General features: G+C 42.7%; 1 protein-coding gene across 1 annotated transcript in view; it reads right to left on the bottom strand.

The window, feature by feature from the left end:
* Nucleotides 1–6050: 6050 nt before the first annotated feature.
* The window catches only part of LOC120024755 (liprin-alpha-1-like), an 88506-nt gene continuing 75155 nt past the window's right edge, over nt 6051–19401 (bottom strand). The window contains exons 20-28 of the mRNA XM_038969040.1: nt 17191–17272; nt 16400–16600; nt 11186–11361; nt 10761–10858; nt 8971–9146; nt 8692–8760; nt 8314–8482; nt 8004–8071; nt 6051–7741 (exon numbers count right to left, since the gene is read on the bottom strand). Coding sequence (XP_038824968.1) covers nt 8013–8071; nt 8314–8482; nt 8692–8760; nt 8971–9146; nt 10761–10858; nt 11186–11361; nt 16400–16600; nt 17191–17272 — 1030 coding nt within the window. The 3' untranslated portion in view covers nt 6051–7741; nt 8004–8012. The remainder of the gene's footprint in view (nt 7742–8003; nt 8072–8313; nt 8483–8691; nt 8761–8970; nt 9147–10760; nt 10859–11185; nt 11362–16399; nt 16601–17190; nt 17273–19401) is intronic.

The following is a 19401-nucleotide window of genomic DNA, read 5'->3' as shown; positions in this document are numbered from 1 at the left end:
ATATACAGGTCTGATATACAGGTGTAATATACAGGTGTAATATACAGGTCTGATATACAGGTGTAATATACAGGTCTGATATACAGGTGTCTGATATACAGGTCTGATATACAGGTCTGATATACAGGTGTAATATACAAGTCTGATATACAGGTCTGATATACAGGTGTAATATACAGGTCTGATATACAGGTCTGATATACAGGTGTAATATACAGGTGTAATATACAGGTCTGATATACAGGTCTGATATACAGGTCTGATATACAGGTGTAAAATACAGGTGTAATATACAGGTCTGATATACAGGTCTGATATACAGGTCTGATATACAGGTGTAATATACAGGTCTGATATACAGGTCTGATATACAGGTCTGATATACAGGTGTAATATACAGGTCTGATATACAGGTCTGATATACAGGTGTAATATACAGGTCTGATATACAGGTCTAATATACAGGTCTGATATACAGGTGTAATATACAGGTCTGATATACAGGTGTAATATACAGGTCTGATATACAGGTGTAATATACAGGTATGATATACAGGTGTAATATACAGGTCTGATATACAGGTGTAATATACAGGTGTAATATACAGGTCTGATATACAGGTGTAATATACAGGTGTAATATACAGGTCTGATAGACAGGTGTAATATACAGGTCTGATATACAGGTGTCTGATATACAGGTCTGATATACAGGTCTGATATACAGGTGTAATATACAAGTCTGATATACAGGTCTGATATACAGGTGTAATATACAGGTCTGATATACAGGTCTGATATACAGGTGTAATATACAGGTGTAATATACAGGTGTAATATACAGGTCTGATATACAGGTCTGATATACAGGTCTGATATACAGGTGTAAAATACAGGTGTAATATACAGGTCTGATATACAGGTCTGATATACAGGTGTAATATACAGGTCTGATATACAGGTGTAATATACAGGTGTAATATACAGGTCTGATATACAGGTGTAATATACAGGTGTAATATACAGGTCTGATATACAGGTGTAATATACAGGTCTGATATACAGGTGTAATATACAGGTGTAATATACAGGTCTGATATACAGGTCTGATATACAGGTCTGATATACAGGTGTAATATACAGGTGTAATATACAGGTCTGATATACAGGTGTAATATACAGGTGTAATATACAGGTCTGATATACAGGTGTAATATACAGGTGTAATATACAGGTCTGATATACAGGTCTGATATACAGGTCTGATATACAGGTTTAATATACAGGTCTGATATACAGGTCTGATATACAGGTCTGATATACAAGTCTGATATACAAGTCTGATATACAGGTGTAATATACAGGTGTAATATACAGGTGTAATATACAGGTCTGATATACAGGTCTGATATACAGGTCTGCTATACAGGTGTAATATACAGGTCTGATATACAGGTCTGATATACAGGTCTGATATACAGGTGTAATATACAGGTGTAATATACAGGTCTGATATACAGGTCTGATATACAGGTCTGATATACAGGTCTGCTATACAGGTGTAATATACAGGTCTGATATACAGGTCTGATATACAGGTCTGATATACAGGTCTGATATACAGGTGTAATATACAGGTCTGATATACAGGTCTGATATACAGGTGTAATATACAGGTCTGATATACAGGTCTAATATACAGGTCTGATATACAGGTGTAATATACAGGTCTGATATACAGGTGTAATATACAGGTATGATATACAGGTGTAATATACAGGTCTGATATACAGGTGTAATATACAGGTGTAATATACAGGTCTGATATACAGGTGTAATATACAGGTGTAATATACAGGTCTGATATACAGGTGTAATATACAGGTCTGATATACAGGTGTCTGATATACAGGTCTGATATACAGGTCTGATATACAGGTGTAATATACAAGTCTGATATACAGGTCTGATATACAGGTGTAAAATACAGGTCTGATATACAGGTCTGATATACAGGTGTAATATACAGGTGTAATATACAGGTCTGATATACAGGTCTGATATACAGGTCTGATATACAGGTGTAAAATACAGGTGTAATATACAGGTCTGATATACAGGTCTGATATACAGGTCTGATATACAGGTGTAATATACAGGTCTGATATACAGGTCTGATATACAGGTCTGATATACAGGTGTAATATACAGGTCTGATATACAGGTCTGATATACAGGTGTAATATACAGGTCTGATATACAGGTCTAATATACAGGTCTGATATACAGGTGTAATATACAGGTCTGATATACAGGTGTAATATACAGGTCTGATATACAGGTGTAATATACAGGTATGATATACAGGTGTAATATACAGGTCTGATATACAGGTGTAATATACAGGTGTAATATACAGGTCTGATATACAGGTGTAATATACAGGTGTAATATACAGGTCTGATATACAGGTGTAATATACAGGTCTGATATACAGGTGTCTGATATACAGGTCTGATATACAGGTCTGATATACAGGTCTGATATACAGGTGTAATATACAAGTCTGATATACAGGTCTGATATACAGGTGTAATATACAGGTCTGATATACAGGTCTGATATACAGGTGTAATATACAGGTGTAATATACAGGTGTAATATACAGGTCTGATATACAGGTCTGATATACAGGTCTGATATACAGGTGTAAAATACAGGTGTAATATACAGGTCTGATATACAGGTGTAATATACAGGTGTAATATACAGGTCTGATATACAGGTGTAATATGCAGGTCTGATATACAGGTCTGATATGCAGGTGTAATATACAGGTCTGATATACTGGTGTAATATACAGGTCTGATATACAGGTCTGATATACAGGTGTAATATACAGGTCTGATATACAGGTCTGATATACAGGTGTAATATACAGGTCTGATATACAGGGGTCTGATATACAGGTCTGATATACAGGTGTAATATACAGGTCTGATATACAGGTTTGATATACAGGTGTAATATACAGGTGTAATATACAGGTGTAATATACAGGTCTGATATACAGGTGTAATATACAGGTCTGATATACAGGTCTGATATACAGGTGTAATATACAGGTCTGATATACAGGTCTGATATACAGGTGTAATATACAGGTCTGATATACAGGTGTAATATACAGGTGTAATATATAGGTCTGGTATACAGGTGTAATATACAGGTCTGATATACAGGTGTAATATACAGGTCTGATATACAGGTGTAATATACAGGTTTGATATACAGGTCTGATATGACCTGAGAATAGGCATAGAGTCAGTGCAGGTAGTCAGTGGTAGAGAGGAAGGGCATTGGTAGTTATCTATTCAACAGTTTTATGCTCTCCAACAGTCTTAGGGGAAAGAAGCTACAATGAACAAAAATATAAACGCTACATGTAAAATGTTTCATGAGCTGAAATAAAAGATCCCAGAAATGTTCCATACCATATGCACAAAAAGCTTACTTCTCTCAAACTTGTTTACATCCATGTTAGTGAGCATTTCTCCTTTGCCAAGATAATCCATCCACCTGACAGGTGTGACCTATCAAGAAGCTGATTAAACAGCATGATCATTACATCATTGTGCTGGGGACAATAAAAGGCCACTCTAAAATGTGCAGTTTTGTCACACAACACAATGCCACAGATGTCTCAAGTTGAGGGAGCGTGCAATTGGCATGCTGACTGCAGGGATGTCCACCAGAGCTATTGGCAGAGAGTTTCACGTTCATTTCTCTTCCATAAACTGCCTCCAAAGTCGTTTTAGAGAATTTGGCAGTACGTCCAACCGGCCTCACATCCGCAGACCACGTGTATGGCGTCGTGTGGGAGAGCGGTTTGCTGATGTCAACATTGTGAACAGTGCCCCATGGTGGCGGTGGGGTTATGGTATGGGCAAGCAGACACTACAAACCACGAACACAATTGTATTTTATCGATTGGCAATTTGAATGTTCAAAAATACTGCGACGAGATCCTGAGGCCCATTTTTATCATTAAAAAAAAGTTATCTGTGAACAACAGATGCATATATGTATTCCCAGTCGTGTGAAATCCATAGATTAGAGCCACATGAATTTATTTAAATTGACAGATTTCCTCATATGAGCTGTAAGTCGGTAAAATGGTTGGAATTGTTGCCTGTTGGTCCACGACTCGATGCTCCGGTACCGCCTGCCGTACACGAGCAGATAGAACAGTCCATGGCTCAGGTGGCTGGAGTCCTTGGCAGTTTTTCGGGTATAAATGTCTTGGATGGCCGTCTGCACCACCCTCTGTAGGTCCTTGCGGTTGCAGACGAAGTAGTTGCCATACCAGGCGATACAACCAGTCAGGATGCTCTCGACGGTACACCTTTTTTTTTCTTTTCTCAATGGTACACCTGTAAAAGTTCCTGAGGATCTGAGGAATCATGCCAAATCTCTTCAGTCTCCGAAGGGGAAAGAGGCACTGTCACTGTTTTATTGTCATGCAATAAAATGCAAAATAATTACTTAAAAATCATACAATGTGATTTTCTGGATTTTTGTTTTAGATTCCGTCTCTGACAGTTGAAGTGTACCTATGATAAAAATTACAGACCTCTACATGCTTTGTAAGTAGGAAAACCTGCAAAATCGGCAGTGTTTCAAATACTTGTTCTCCCCACTGTATATCTACAATGGCCAAAACATTGTAATGTACATCAGAATTGACTATGAATGAATTCAGGGTTGGTGTTTGATGGGATCTAAAGTAGACTCAGTTTAAAACAATACTTGTCTAAGGATTTTAAAAACAGACAGTAATTGTTTGCTTTACTAACCATTTAGAGAAAGAAGAGGGGGACACCTGTACAACTGAAATGCATTCAACTGAAATGTGTCTTCCGGACAATGATACCGGGTAATTGTTTTTATTGCACAGTTCTTTTATATACATACTGCAACAGATACAAACCTGGACACTGGACACATTTTAAAACGGAACAATAGCTATTCCATGTTAAGTGTTAATATACATTACACTGTATCTTGAAAATCAAATTACATTTGAATAATAAATAAAGACCAGTCACACGAGAACAGGCTCGTTATTTGTGAAATCATGTCAACTTGTCTTTTACAATTGAAGCACCATGCAATGGCTCAGACATTCTTCCTGCTAGGTTTGGAACAGAACTGAAGGTGTCATGAATTGTTCAGTAGGAAGGTTAAGCCCAAACAATAACTACAGGTGTCAAACTGGTACAAAGAACTGAAGGTGTCATGAATTGTTCAGTAGGAAGGTTAAGCCCAAACAATAACTACAGGTCTCAAACTGGTACAAAGAACTGAAGAGGAAAAATGATTTTATTTTCCACCATTAAACAATGCAGTCGTTTAATAGAGCAATTCATTTGAAACACTGTGGATGAAGCTAAATGACTATTTTAAGCTGTACTGAACAAAAGTTATGACCACATAACTTGCCACTAGATGTACTTTTTAACCGCAGAAAGAGATCTTGATGACAGCTCATTGCAGTTATAAATGATCATCGGTCACTCGTTACTTTCATGTTCACTGGGAAATTCACGAGGGCTTTGAGAAGCGGGCTGCAAACATATGGCTCAAAAATCTACATTTCCTTGACAAATATAATTTCCCCCCAAAAAGTTGACAATGCTGAATCCAAAGCATTGCAAGCGCCAGCTGAGCAACCAGGGTTGTAAAATCCCAGTAACTTTCCTCAAATTCCCAGAAATAAACAAGAAATCCAGAATCCTCCAACCATGATTTCTGGAAAACATGGTACATTTAAGGAAAGTTACCAGAATATTTCAACCCTGTGAGCCACAAATGACAATGTTTCTGTATTCTCTTCCTCTTCGTGTGTAATCAAAGTTAGCATTCCCCTCGTCAGGACATACAGTGGTGTACAACTGTACAAGCCCCAAACGAGTCACTGGAAGGTGTTTCTAGTCTCAACACCTGCTTTTTAACATGACTGTAAAGGCAAGAGATGCATTAAAAACACAAAGACTTAAGCTTTTTATTGGCAGTGGAAAATAAGTTTCAGTATTTTATTGAAAGTAATCCATAAATAATACTGTGATAAAATAGTTAAGTACTCAGACTGTACATCATTTTGTTACCAGAGCAGGAGAATACAAATAGGGAAAACTGGAGATAAAAAATAAAATAATAATCAGCATTTGCATTGTGCATTATAAAATGACTAAATCACAAAGGGAATAACACAACTAATGTAGGGTGGAAAGGAAGTCTTCGCTTCCGTGACATTATCTGTCTTGAAAAAGTATTGCCACAGCAACCTGTGTTAAAACACTCAGAAACAGCTTTAAAAAATGGCAACTTCTAAAAATCAAACGGAGAAAGCAACAAACACGACGGGGGTGACGAATAAATAAGACAGCCAGCGAAAGGAGGTAAGAAAAACCCCCATCAGGCTTGATTAGAAGTCTCCGTAGTATAAAGAACCCCCATCAGGCTTGATTAGAAGTCTCCGTATTATAAAGTGTTGGTTAAATGGTTTGTGGGTGGATCGCTCCGCCTCGGGTGAGTAGCTAGTCGCTGGGATCAGTTTAGGCCACAGTGGACTTGGTCCGTCGATAGTAGAGCCGCCACGCTTTCGGCTCAGGTACACGCGAGTTGATCTTCACACGCGTCTGGCTCACGTTAGCGCGCTCCAGGGGAAGGCAGGGAAAAGAGAGGGATGAGGAGAAGGAGGGAAAGAGGAATGGAGAGTTTGGGCATGCGAGGTTGACTGGAGAATTGGAGATCCTACACAGTGGAACGGTCTCTTACCAAGCGATGCATCTGAAAAAAGCCCTGGTCTTCACTACTGTTTATGGCTTTTGTTTCAGTCTTTCTACAGGTTTGGTTTCACAGGAAAGAACAAAGAGAAAGAGAGTTGTTTCACGTGTCACCTGTCGTCACAGTTACCTAGGGCCTTGTGGCTACGGTCCGCCCGGTGCTTAGCGACCACAGCGTTGTAGCAGTTTGTGAAACAATGTCAGTCAGAACTCCAGCAATATTTCTGATATTCACATATCCTCATTGTCCTAAAAGAGCTGCATTTACAAATAATCACCATGGATACGCTTGAAGATAACAAGAGGCTGGGGGAGAAGGGAAATGGGGTCCAATTCAGTTAGAAAGTCACTTATTAAAGTCACTTGATCATCAGTTCAATGATTAAAAACAACAGAGGACAGAGAAATAAAAACATACATCTTGTCAATACAAGATCAGGAATATATATATATATATATATATATATATATAAAATGATTAGATAATGTCTGTCGATATAAATATACAAACTCCAGACCGTGTAAAAACATTCAGTTACATCTGAGAGTTAACCTTGATAAGGACACCGTTGGAACAGTTTTAGAAAAGAGGGATATTTCCATTTAGGTGGGAGAGAGGGCTGAAGTAACAGATAGATACATAACAAACCTAAAACCATTGAAATGTCCCACCAGCTTGCTAACATAAATAGAACAATAAAGATTGATACATCTAGGACATGGGCCCTCTAGTACTGAGATTGGTGACGTGGTTGCTAGTTATTTTATCTCTGCGATAACAATAAAACTCTGTGCGAAGTGTCCTTGCAGGGTCAGCAGCTGCTCCTGATGGGGGGAAACTCACACCCCTCATCCTCCAACCAGCAGTCACCTATAGAAATAATGAGGATCAACTAAGAGGAGAGAGAGAGAGAGACAGAGAGGTAGAGAGAGAGGTCGAGAGAGGCAGACAGAGAGAGAGACAGAGAGGCAGACAGAGACAGACAGAAAGAGAGAGAGACAGAGAAGCAGCAGATGAAGATGACAGAATAGAGGAGGAGAGAAAGAGGAGAGGAGGAGCGTAGACATGCGTTAATATAGCCAAGAAAGCAGAGGCACAAGAAGCTGCTTGAACAGAAGAGATCCACTGTGAAGTGTGTGTGTGTGTCAACTTACTGTGTGGTGTTAGCAGGAGTATGTCCTGACTGTGGCAGTGTCCAGCCTCTGTATTGCAGACTGACTCCCTGCATCCCCACAGCAAAACCACATGCAGAAACATGCTGTTAGTCACTCACAATCTCCAGCATAACACACCCACACACACTAAAGCAGGGAAAACACTCAACCATTGTTGAAAGCATATTGTGTAAGGTCTCCTTAACTTCTCCCGTAACAAGACAGAGATAAAGCCGCAGCAATGCCATGCCTAATAACACACAGACCACTATGAGCCCTCATTCCCCATGGACCCAACCCCTTGTCCTACCGTCCATGGGGCTCCTTTTTGGCTGCATGGAGGGGGACGCTGCGTTGCTATTGGTCAGTCTGAAGTTGGCGGGCAGGGTGTCGGCTGAGCCCGGGGACGTCCCCCGTGCGTCTTTGGGCCGGAACTTCTTCCTCCAGGAGGGGGCGCGCCGGAAGTTGTTATCATCCTCCTGGAAGAGATTCAGAGAGACAAGGAAGCAGGAAGGAGATAAGGATGTGGATATACATGGAGGAGTGCTTTAGAAAGTGTGTGTGAGTGTGAACGCTTTAGAAAGTGTGTGTGAGTGTGAACGCTTTAGAAAGTGTGTGTGTGAGTGTGTGTGTGAGTGAGTGAGCTTTAGAAAGTGTGTGTGTGGTCCATCATATGTGTGTGTCTCACCTCATCCAGTCTCCTCTCTGTACCGATGGCCAGTAGACTGTTGTACTCACTCTCCAGAGCTGCTCTCGCCTGCAACACAGGAAGGAGGGAGAGACAGACAGTAGACGAATGAGTGTGTCTCCTCTCTCTTCAGAGCGGAGGCGACAAGAGCTGACTTCTCAGCTGGGAGCGCTGTTTGACTGCCAGGGTGGTTCACAGCCACCCACCAATGCTGGTAGTGTGTGTGTGCGTGTGTGTGTGTGTGTGTGTGTGTGTGTGTGTGTGTGTGTGTGTGTGTACCTGTGTGTTCTGGGTGGGTATCTGCAGCAGCAGGGCCAGGGCGTTGTGGTCGAAGGTTTCATCCAGGGCCAGCAGGGCTCCGTGCACGCCGCTCTCCAGCAGGTTGTTACTGTACTCCTTCAGCCCCATGGCCTGTACCCAGCTGATCACACGCTCGTTGCTCCACACCAGCACGTCTGCTCAGGGTACACAAATGGTAACCAGTTGGTACAGAAACGTTTGGGGAATGATCAGGGTACACAACTGGTAACCAGTTGGTACAGAAACGTTCGGGGAATGATCAGGGTACACAAATGGTAACCAGTTGGTACAGAAACGTTTGGAGAATGATCAGGGAACACAAATGGTAACCAGTTGGTACAGAAACGTTTGGAGAATGATCAGGGAACACAAATGGTAACCAGTTGGTACAAAAACGTTTAGAGAATGATCAGGGTACACACATGGTAACCAGTTGGTACAGAAACGTTTGGAGAATGATCAGGGAACACAAATGGTAACCAGTTGGTACAGAAACGTTTGGAGAATGATCAGGGTACACAAATGGTAACCAGTTGGTACAGAAACGTTTGGAGAATGATCAGGGTACACAAATGGTAACCAGTTGGTACAGAAACGTTTGGAGAATGATCAGGGTACACAAATGGTAACCAGTTGGTACAGAAACGTTTGGAGAATGATCAGGGAACACATCCAAAGAGACAGTCAAAATAATTCCTCTGTGAAAAATAAAATCAGGAAGGACTGAAATGAAGTTGACATTTTGTTAGCCTGCCCCCTCCCTGCCCCCCAGTGTAGTAGAGCTGGGAATTATTCCTCTATGTATTAGAAAAACGTTGATATGATCAGGAAATAAATCCGGAGGAAATTGAGTTATTGAGTTATTATCTTAGCGTTGTTGACACTTCAGATTCTCCCATAGCGTTATTATCTTAGCGTTGCTGACACTTCAGATTCTCCCATAGCGTTATTATCTTAGCGTTGCTGACACTTCAGATTCTCCCATAGCGTTATTATCTTAGCGTTGTTGACACTTCAGATTCTCCCATAGTGTTATTAGCTTAGCGTTGTTGACACTTCAGATTCTCCCATAGCGTTATTAGCTTAGCGTTGTTGACACTTCAGATTCTCCCATAGTGTTATTAGCTTAGCGTTGTTGACACTTCAGATTCTCCCATAGTGTTATTAGCTTAGCTGACACCAGATTCTCCCATAGCGTTATTAGCTTAGCGTTGCTGACACCAGATTCTCCCATAGCGTTATTAGCTTAGCGTTGCTGACACTTCAGATTCTCCCATAGCATTATTAGCTTAGCGTTGCTGACACTTCAGATTCTCCCATTGTGTTATTAGCTTAGCGTTGTTGACACTTCAGATTCTCCCATTGTGTTATTAGCTTAGCGTAGCTGACATTTCAGATTCTCCCATAGCATTATTAGCTTAGCGTTGCTGACACTTCAGATTCTCCCATTGTGTTATTAGCTTAGCGTTGCTGACACTTCAGATTCTCCCATAGCATTATTAGCTTAGCGTTGCTGACACTTCAGATTCTCCCATTGTGTTATTAGCTTAGCGTAGCTGACATTTCAGATTCTCCCATAGCGTTATTAGCTTAGCGTTGCTGACACTTCAGATTCTCCCATAGCGTTATTAGCATAGCGTAGCTGACACTTCAGATTCTCCCATAGCGTTATTATCTTAGCTAACTAAATGATGAGTGAATCTGAACAGTGTGGTCATTTCTCCCTTCGGTTGACTGTCATTTTCTCTCACCGTTATCCCAGCTGTTACCTTGCAGCTCCAGCTGGGTCTCGTCACGCCTTCTCTCCAGCTCCTTCCTGTCGTAGTTCAGTCTCCTCAGACACATCACCCCACACTGGAAACTGTTCCTGTTACACAGACACATTGACTGGTTAAACATTTAGACAGAAACAAAATGAACGTCCCTAGTTGTCCATGGCACCATTTTGGCCCTTAATAGTGGAAACTGTCCACCATTTATTTCGGCCCTTACCTATAGAAACTGTAAACCATTTTGGTTCCTAATACCTGTGGAAACGGTCCACCATTTTGAGCTTTTTACCTGTGGAAGCTGTCCACCATTTTCAGCCTTTTACCTGTGGAAGCTGTCCACCATTTTGCCTTTTTAGCTGTGGAAACTGTCCACCATTGAGCTTTTTACCTGTGGAAACTGTCCACCATTTTAAGGCTTTTACCTGTGGAAACTGTCCACCATTTTAAGTTGTCCCCTCATGTCCTTTTTAGTGAGGTGGTCCAGCATGCGTGCATCTACCAGGGACTCCATAAAGTAGGACCGGTACTGGGGCAGACCCAGGCTGGGCAGCCACTCGTTACCAATCCACTCATGGTTCATGTCTCCATACGCCAGCGTCTGTGGAGGGAGGGACAGGGGCTAGGTCAGACTGTGTTTGGAGTCTATAGAAGAGTCAAAAGTTAGTGGGGGATGGCTACCATCGCTATGAAAGGCCATCAGGCCATTACAACAAGAAAAAGGCTAGGTGGGAAAGTGATGGAAATCACCACATTAAAATGTTGAGTGCATGTGTCTGTACGTTCATGTTTGTGTGCAAGTTACAGCAGGTTTAAGAGCAGCTACAACCACAGATCAGAACTAGGGCCAATGAGAGAACTAAACTGATTGGTGTTCTGATTGGAGGGAGGTCAGAGAACTAAACTGATGTGTTCTGATAGGTGGGATGTCAGAACTAGAATGATTGGTGTTTTGATAGGTGCGATGTCAGAACTAGATTGATTGGTGTTCTGATTGGTAGGAGGTCAGAGAACTCAACTGATCTATGCTCTGATAGGTGGGAGGTCAAAGAACTAAACTGATTTGTGTTTTGATAGGAAGTATCCCAACTGTAAACAACTTCTAAACAGCAGAGGCTTCTAATAAATCTCTCCTGTCCTGACTGTGGCTTCTAAACAGTCAATGTCTGTCTGCCACCACAAGAGTTTGATGGAGAAGCCATATCACTATGTGTATAAGTACTTTATTTTAGCTGCAACATCCTCCGTCTCCGATACCTCCAGATTTGCATTTAGGTTAAATGTGCATCTGACTAAAGTAACGGAGACCAAGAGCCATACTGTTATCAGAGCATCCGTGCAAGGAAACAAAACAAACATCTGTCCAACTGAAACCATTTAGAAATAGTCAAACTGAAACAAACATCTGTCCTACTGAAACCATTTAGAAATAGTCCAACTGAAACAACCATCTGTCCAACTGAAACCATTTAGAAATTGTCCAACTGAAACAACCATCTGTCCTACTGAAACCATTTAGAAATAGTCCAACTGAAACAACCATCTGTCCAACTGAAACCATTTAGAAATAGTCCAACTGAAACAAACATCTGTCCTACTGAAACCATTTAGAAATAGTCCAACTGAAACAAACATCTGTCCAACTGAAACCATTTAGAAATAGTCCTACTGAAACAACCATCTGTCCAACTGAAACCATTTAGAAATAGTCAAACTGAAACAAACATCTGTCCAACTGAAACCATTTAGAAATAGTCCAACTGAAACAACCATCTGTCCTACTGAAACCATTTAGAAATAGTCCAACTGAAACAAACATCTGTCCAACTGAAACCATTTAGAAATAGTCCAACTGAAACCATTTAGAAATAGTCCAACTGAAACCATTTAGAAATAGTCCAACTGAAACAAACATCTGTCAAACTGAAACCATTTAGAAATAGTCCAACTGAAACAAACATCTGTCCAACTGAAACCATTTAGAAATAGTCCAACTGAAACCATTTAGAAATAGTCCAACTGAAACAAACATCTGTCCTACTGAAACCATTTAGAAATAGTCCAACTGAAACAAACATCTGTCCAACTGAAACCATTTAGAAATAGTCCAACTGAAACCATTTAGAAATAGTCCAACTGAAACAACCATCTGTCCTACTGAAACCATTTAGAAATAGTCCAACTGAAACAAACATCTGTCCAACTGAAACCATTTAGAAATAGTCCAACTGAAACAACCATCTGTCCAACTGAAACCATTTAGAAATAGTCCAACTGAAACCATTTAGAAATAGTCCAACTGAAACAAACATCTGTCCAACTGAAACCATTTAGAAATAGTCCAACTGAAACAAACATCTGTCCAACTGAAACAATTTAGAAATAGTCCAACAACCATCTGTCCAACGTAAGAGCTAAACTGTCCAACTGAAATAAGGTGACATGTCCTCGTGGTCTACCACAGCCAGAGAAAAGAGACAGACAGGGGTGTGCAAACCTGGGCCCAGCTGCCCTCGTCATCCTCCTGTTGTTAGCATGGTTAGCATGGTGAGAGAAGAGAAGCAGGTTAGAGTTAGTGACTGTGGCAGTGCTGGGTTCGGCAGCTCAACATCAACATGCTACTTAACCAGTGTTAATGTTAAGACAACTCAACTAGAAACTGGACATGCAACCAACAGCTCATGCTTTAGGCTACATTAGCATCCTGTTCTCAATGAACCTGGGATTGATCTAGAATTCATTTTAATATCTAATACCGCTATTTGACCTGTTGAAGCATCCATTGTACCACATGTATTTGTAAATCCCAGGTTGAAACAGGACTGTAAATATAGCATTGAGCAAAAGTGTTTAAATGAAATAGTTTTATAACTTGACGTACAGTGGCGTGCGAAAATATTCACCCCTTTGGCATTTTTCCTACTTTGTTGCCTTACAACCTGGAATTAAAATTGATTTTTTTGGGGTTTATATCATTTGATTTACATAACATGCCCACCACTTTGAAGATGCAAAATATTTTTTCTTGTGAAACAAACAAGAAATAAGACAAACAAAAAACTGAAAACTTGAGCGTGCATAACTATTCACCACCCCAAAGTCAACACTTTGTAGAGCCATCTTTTGCAGCAATTACAGCTGCAAGTCTCATGGGGTATGTCTCTATAAGCTTGGCACATCTAGCCACTGGGATTTTTGCCCATTGTTCAAGGCAAAACTGCTTCAGCTCCTTCAAGTTGGATGGGTTCCGCTGGTGTACAGCAATCTTTAAGTCATACAGATTCTCAATTGGATTGAGGTCTGGGCTTTGACTAGGCCATTCCAAGACATTTAAATGTTTCCCCTTAAACCACTTGAGTGTTGCTTTAGCAGTATGCTTAGGATCATTGTCCTGCTGGAAGGTGAACCTTTGTTCCAGTCTGAAATCTCTGGAAGACAAACAGGTTTCCCTCAAGAATTTCCCTGTATTTAGCGCCATCAATCATTCCTTCTATTCTGACCAGTTTCCCAGTCCCTGCTGATGAAAAACATCCCCACAGCATGCTGCCACCACCATGCTTCACTGTGGGGATGGTGCTCTCGGGGTGATGAGGTGTAGGGTTTGCGCCAGACAGCATTTTCCTTGATGGCCAAAAGGCTAAATTTTAGTCTCATCTGACCAGAGTACCTTCTTCCATATGTTTTGGGAGTCTCCCTCTTTTGGCGAACACCAAACATGTTTGCTTATTTTATTCTTTAAGCAATAGCTTTTTTATGGCCACCTCCGTAAAGCCCAGCTCTGTGCAGTGTACGGCTTAAAGTGGTGCTATGGACAGCTACTCCAATCTCCGCTGTGGAGCTTTGCAGCTCCTTCAGGGTTATCTTTGGTCTCTTTGTTCCCTCTCTGATTAATGCCCTCCTTGCCTGGCCTGTGAGTTTTGGTGGGCGGCCCTCTCTTGGCAGGTTTGTTGTGGTGCCATATCCTTTCCATTTTTTAATAATGGATTTAATGGTGCTCCGTGGGATGTTCAAAGTTTCTGATATTTTTTTATAGCCCAACCCTGATCTGTACTTCTCCACAACTTTGTCCCTGACCTGTTTGGAGAGCTCCTTGCACCACTTTTCCATTTAATTAAACATTAAAAAAATTGAAACATGTTATTTTTTTCATTTCACTTCACCAATTTGGACTATTTTGTTTATGTCCATTACATGAAAGCCAAATAAAAATCTATTTAAATTACAGGTTGTAATGCAACAAAATTGGAAAAACGCCAAGGGGGATGAATACTTTTGCAAGGCACTGTACATAAAGACAAGACAAATCTAATGTTAACCAGTCATTTCTGTTCAAAAGCTAAGTATGTGCTGAACTTAGCCTTCAACCAAACTGACAGACACACAAAAAACACACGTACTGACACCAAAAGCCCAAACCAAGATACAGACATGGACAAACAGGACCGTGAGAAAAGTAGACACAGGGAGTAACACCCAACTACCAACCAGATCACTACCAGTCGCCTGCGTCAGTGACTGCCCAATGGCTTGGGGAGACTAACCGTGGAGGGCGTGGCCGCAAGGCACTCCAACTCTTCGTGTGTGACCCACACGTTCCCCGTGGACTGATCATGTGACAACCCCAAGAGTCACCAGTGATGCAAGCGTGTGAGAGGAAAAGGAGGAGGGAGAGGAGAGGGAGGAGGAGGATGAAGAGAGGGAGGAGAAGGGAGAGGAGAGGGTGTGAGGATTTGTTTATATTAAGAACAGAGGGAGGAGGAGAGTGAAGAGAGGGAGGAGAAGGGAGAGGAGAGGGATGAGGGAGAGGAAAGGGAGGAGAGTGAAGAGAGGGAGGAGAGGGTGTGAGGATTTGTTTATATTAAGAACAGAGGGAGGAGGAGGGAGAGGAGAGGAGAGGAGTGAAGAGAGGGAGGAGGAGGGAGAGGAGAGGAGTGAAGAGAGGGAGGAGGGAGAGGAGAGGGAGGAGGAGAGTGAAGAGAGGGAGGAGGGAGAGGAGAGGGAGGAGGAGAGTAAAGAGAGAGAGGAGAGTGAAGAGAGGGTGTGAGGAAATGTTTATTTTAAGAACAGAGGGAGGAGGAGGGAGAGGAGAGGGAGGAGGGAAAATAAGAAGACCAAACAGCATTGTTATTATCACATGATTCAGAGAGAGAGAGACAGAGAGAGAGAGAGAGAGACAGAGAGAGAGAGAGAGAGACAGAGAGAGAGACAGAGAGAGAGACAGAGAGACAGAGAGACAGAGAGAGAGAGAGAGAGAGAGAGAGAGAGAGAGAGAGAGAGAGAGAGAGAGAGAGAGAGACAGAGAGAGACAGAGAGAGAGACAGAGACAGAGAGAGAGAGAGGCCCCAATCAGGGCAGTCCTTGTGAGTGAGTGATGCTCCGTGAACTCTGATTGGTGGAAAGGTTACAGTGAGAAACACTATTAGCTGGTTAGAGGAGTGACAGTAGCATGCTCCAATCAGGTGGTGAAGAGAGGAAGAAGAGGGCAGGGTCCTCCAGGGTCCACGGCTGCACTGGACTTCTTTGGACGGTCTTCATTTTGGAGCTACCAGTATCTTTGGTGTGTGTGTGTACGCGTCACGTGTGTTAGTGTGTGTTGTCGTGTGTGTGTGTGTGTGTGTGTGTGTGAGTCTCTCTCTTACGGTTCTGGAGGTCGGGGGGGCAGAGGGGGAGGTGAGAGACATGATCTCCTGGATGGCCAGTCTCAGTTTGAGGCGGTGGAGGGGGTTACTGATGCCAATCTCCCTCTGGATCTCTGTGTCCGACAGGGCAGACATGATGGCACCGCTCTTCACATTGGCACGACACGCCGCCACGTACCAGGCTGGCATACCCACCCACAGCTACAGAGGAGGCAGAGGAGGACAGAGAGGGAACAGAGGTGGCAGAGAGAGGACAGAGAGGGAACAGAGGTGGCAGAGAGAGGACAGAGATGGGACAGAGGTGGCAGAGGATGGCAGGGGAGGGGACAGAGGATGGCAGGGGAGGGGACAGAGGATGGCAGGGGAGGGGACAGAGGATGGCAGGGGAGGGGACAGAGGTGGCAGAGGATGGCAGGGGAGGGGACAGAGGTGGCAGAGGATGCCAGGGGAGGGGACAGAGGATGGCAGGGGAGGGGACAGAGGATGGCAGGGGAGGGGACAGAGGTGGCAGAGAGAGGACAGAGGATGGCAGGGGAGGGGACAGAGGTGGCAGAGAGAGGACAGAGGATGGCAGGGGAGGGGACAGAGGTGGCAGAGAGAGGACAGAGGATGGCAGGGGAGGGGACAGAGGATGGCAGGGGAGGGGAGGGGACAGAGGTGGCAGGGGAGGGCAGAGGGGACAGGAGAAAGAGGACAGGATTGGGTTATTTTTGTGTTTTGAATGTGTGTGCACATGATCGTTTTTGTTGTGTGTGTGTGTGTACATATGAGAGTGTGTGAGGGTGTCTCACCTCCAGCCAGACCACTACAGTAGGGCCATCCCACTGGGCGAAGGGAAGACTCTGCCTGCGAGCCTCCTCCAGCAACTCATGCCTAAAACAACACACATGGTTAGAGACACACACACACACACACACACACACACACACACACGCACAGAGAGAGAGCCCGTTTCACCATATACACACACACCTCAACCTGAACACCATGAAAACACAGTACCTCACACACACACTGTTGTATACATGCCGAGGTAAAACAGAGAGAAAGCTGAGGATTTTAACCCTGCGGCAGGTCAGACCTAGAGAGAGCGAGGGAGAGGGAGAGAGAGAGAGAGAAAGAGCAACCCCAGATAATTTCCAGAACATTCTGGCCAGGTAAACAGGTCAGAAGTTTAAAGGCTGGTGACCACTTCAAAGCTTGGCAGGAGTCCCATTTAAATGAAGACATTTGGTGGAAGACTCATGTTCCTTGAGTCAAGAAGGAGACCACCTTTATGCCAAGCCACTGTTACATAACCAGTATCTTTGTGGCCAACAGACTAAGGGCATCATGGGAAATGGAGTTCTCACAACGGTTCAATACTAGGGGAAAACGTGTGTTAGTTAGAATGCATCCATAAGACAACAGTCAGTAGAGGACAGAATACATGCAACAAAATACATGGAAAAAACCTTCAGATAGTATGTTGGTCTATTTTTTGGTGTAATATTTTGTTCCACAAGATGGCACCATCCACTACTTCATTCTAATAGCAGCATTGCAATAACCTGTTAGCAGTGGAAAGATCCCACTAGTATCTGACCAGAAACCTGGCAAGACTGACTCAGTGTCTTAGTGGTAACTTCCAGGGTTGTTAGTCTACACCTGTTAGTCTCATGTTTACGAAACACGTGACAAAATAAAATTTGAATTGAGGAAGTACACTGAAATTCCAATTCTCTACCATGCTTTCAAATTAGGACATTTTGGAATTGAGTTTACTTTCTGAATTGACTGGAATTGACACCAACCCTGATAAGTTCAGGGTTACTTTAGTTAACACCGGAAGAGGCTCAGAGAAAGCTTTGTAAAAACGGCAGGTAGACACATTCCTGTTAGTTGAGATGGTACTGTAGGTATAGCAGTGAGGAAAACACATCAGATCTGAGGAGAGCTGGGGAGGGCAGCATGAAGCCAACTGTTTGGAGTAAAAGAGGGCAAAGCAACAAGCAACATGGAGGAGATGACTCACCCTGTCTTTGGACTACAGATGGAATGAGAGAGGGATGAAATAAGAGTCAGAATCAACTAAATAAAAAGAACTGAAGCCAATTAAAAATAACAAACTAGGCATAGGAGAGCTCCTGGTGGCGATGGCCAATGAGAACCAAGCTTGGACTCCTGGTGGCGATGGCCAATGAGAACCAAGCTTGGACTCCTGGTGGCGATGGCCAATGAGAACCAAGCTTGGACTCCTGGTGGCGATGGCCAATGAGAACCAAGCTTGGACTCCTGGTGGCGATGGCCATTGAGAACCAAGCTTGGACTCCTGGTGGCGATGGCCATTGAGAACCAAGCTTGGACTCCTGGTGGCGATGGCCAATGAGAACCAAGCTTGGACTCCTGGTGGCGATGGCCAATGAGAACCAAGCTTTGACTGTATCAAACTAACGTAGATCGATCAAAAGTGTCATTAAATGATCGCTTAAAAACACAAAACTAATTCAACCGCCTTTATGCATATTTGAAAGTTATACAGCTATGATCAAGTCACCCCTTGATTACTTAAAGAAAAAAGGGGGACATTAGTTCAGAAAAATGAATGAATGTGAAATGGAAGCCTGGCTGACACACTGCATCATATCAACCTGAACTAGAAGCATGAAGCTGTACAAACGCATAGGGCTGGTTTCCCGGACACAGATAGAGTCTACCCCTGGACTAACAAGCATTCATTAATAGGAGTCCGGGAAACTGTCCCTTGGAAAATCACATCCTGGCAGTGTGGCTGAGGAGTTGCAGTGAATTGTATGATGGGAGATCGAGTTTGTGTGGACGGGACGGGCGGGGGCGGGGACTAGACGGAACCAGTCTATCTACTGTTAACTAGACGGAACAAGTCTAGCTACCACTAGTACTATCTACTGTTAACTAGACAGAACAAGTCTAGCTACCACTAGTATTATCTACTGTTAACTTCTCTAGGGTAGGGGGCAGCATTCGGAATTTTGGATGAAAAG

Source organism: Salvelinus namaycush, chromosome 30 (genome assembly GCF_016432855.1).
Source record: "Salvelinus namaycush isolate Seneca chromosome 30, SaNama_1.0, whole genome shotgun sequence".
NCBI lineage: Eukaryota > Metazoa > Chordata > Actinopteri > Salmoniformes > Salmonidae > Salvelinus > Salvelinus namaycush.
Note: the sequence above shows the minus strand (reverse complement) of the source record. Positions and strands in the feature narration are given on the sequence as shown.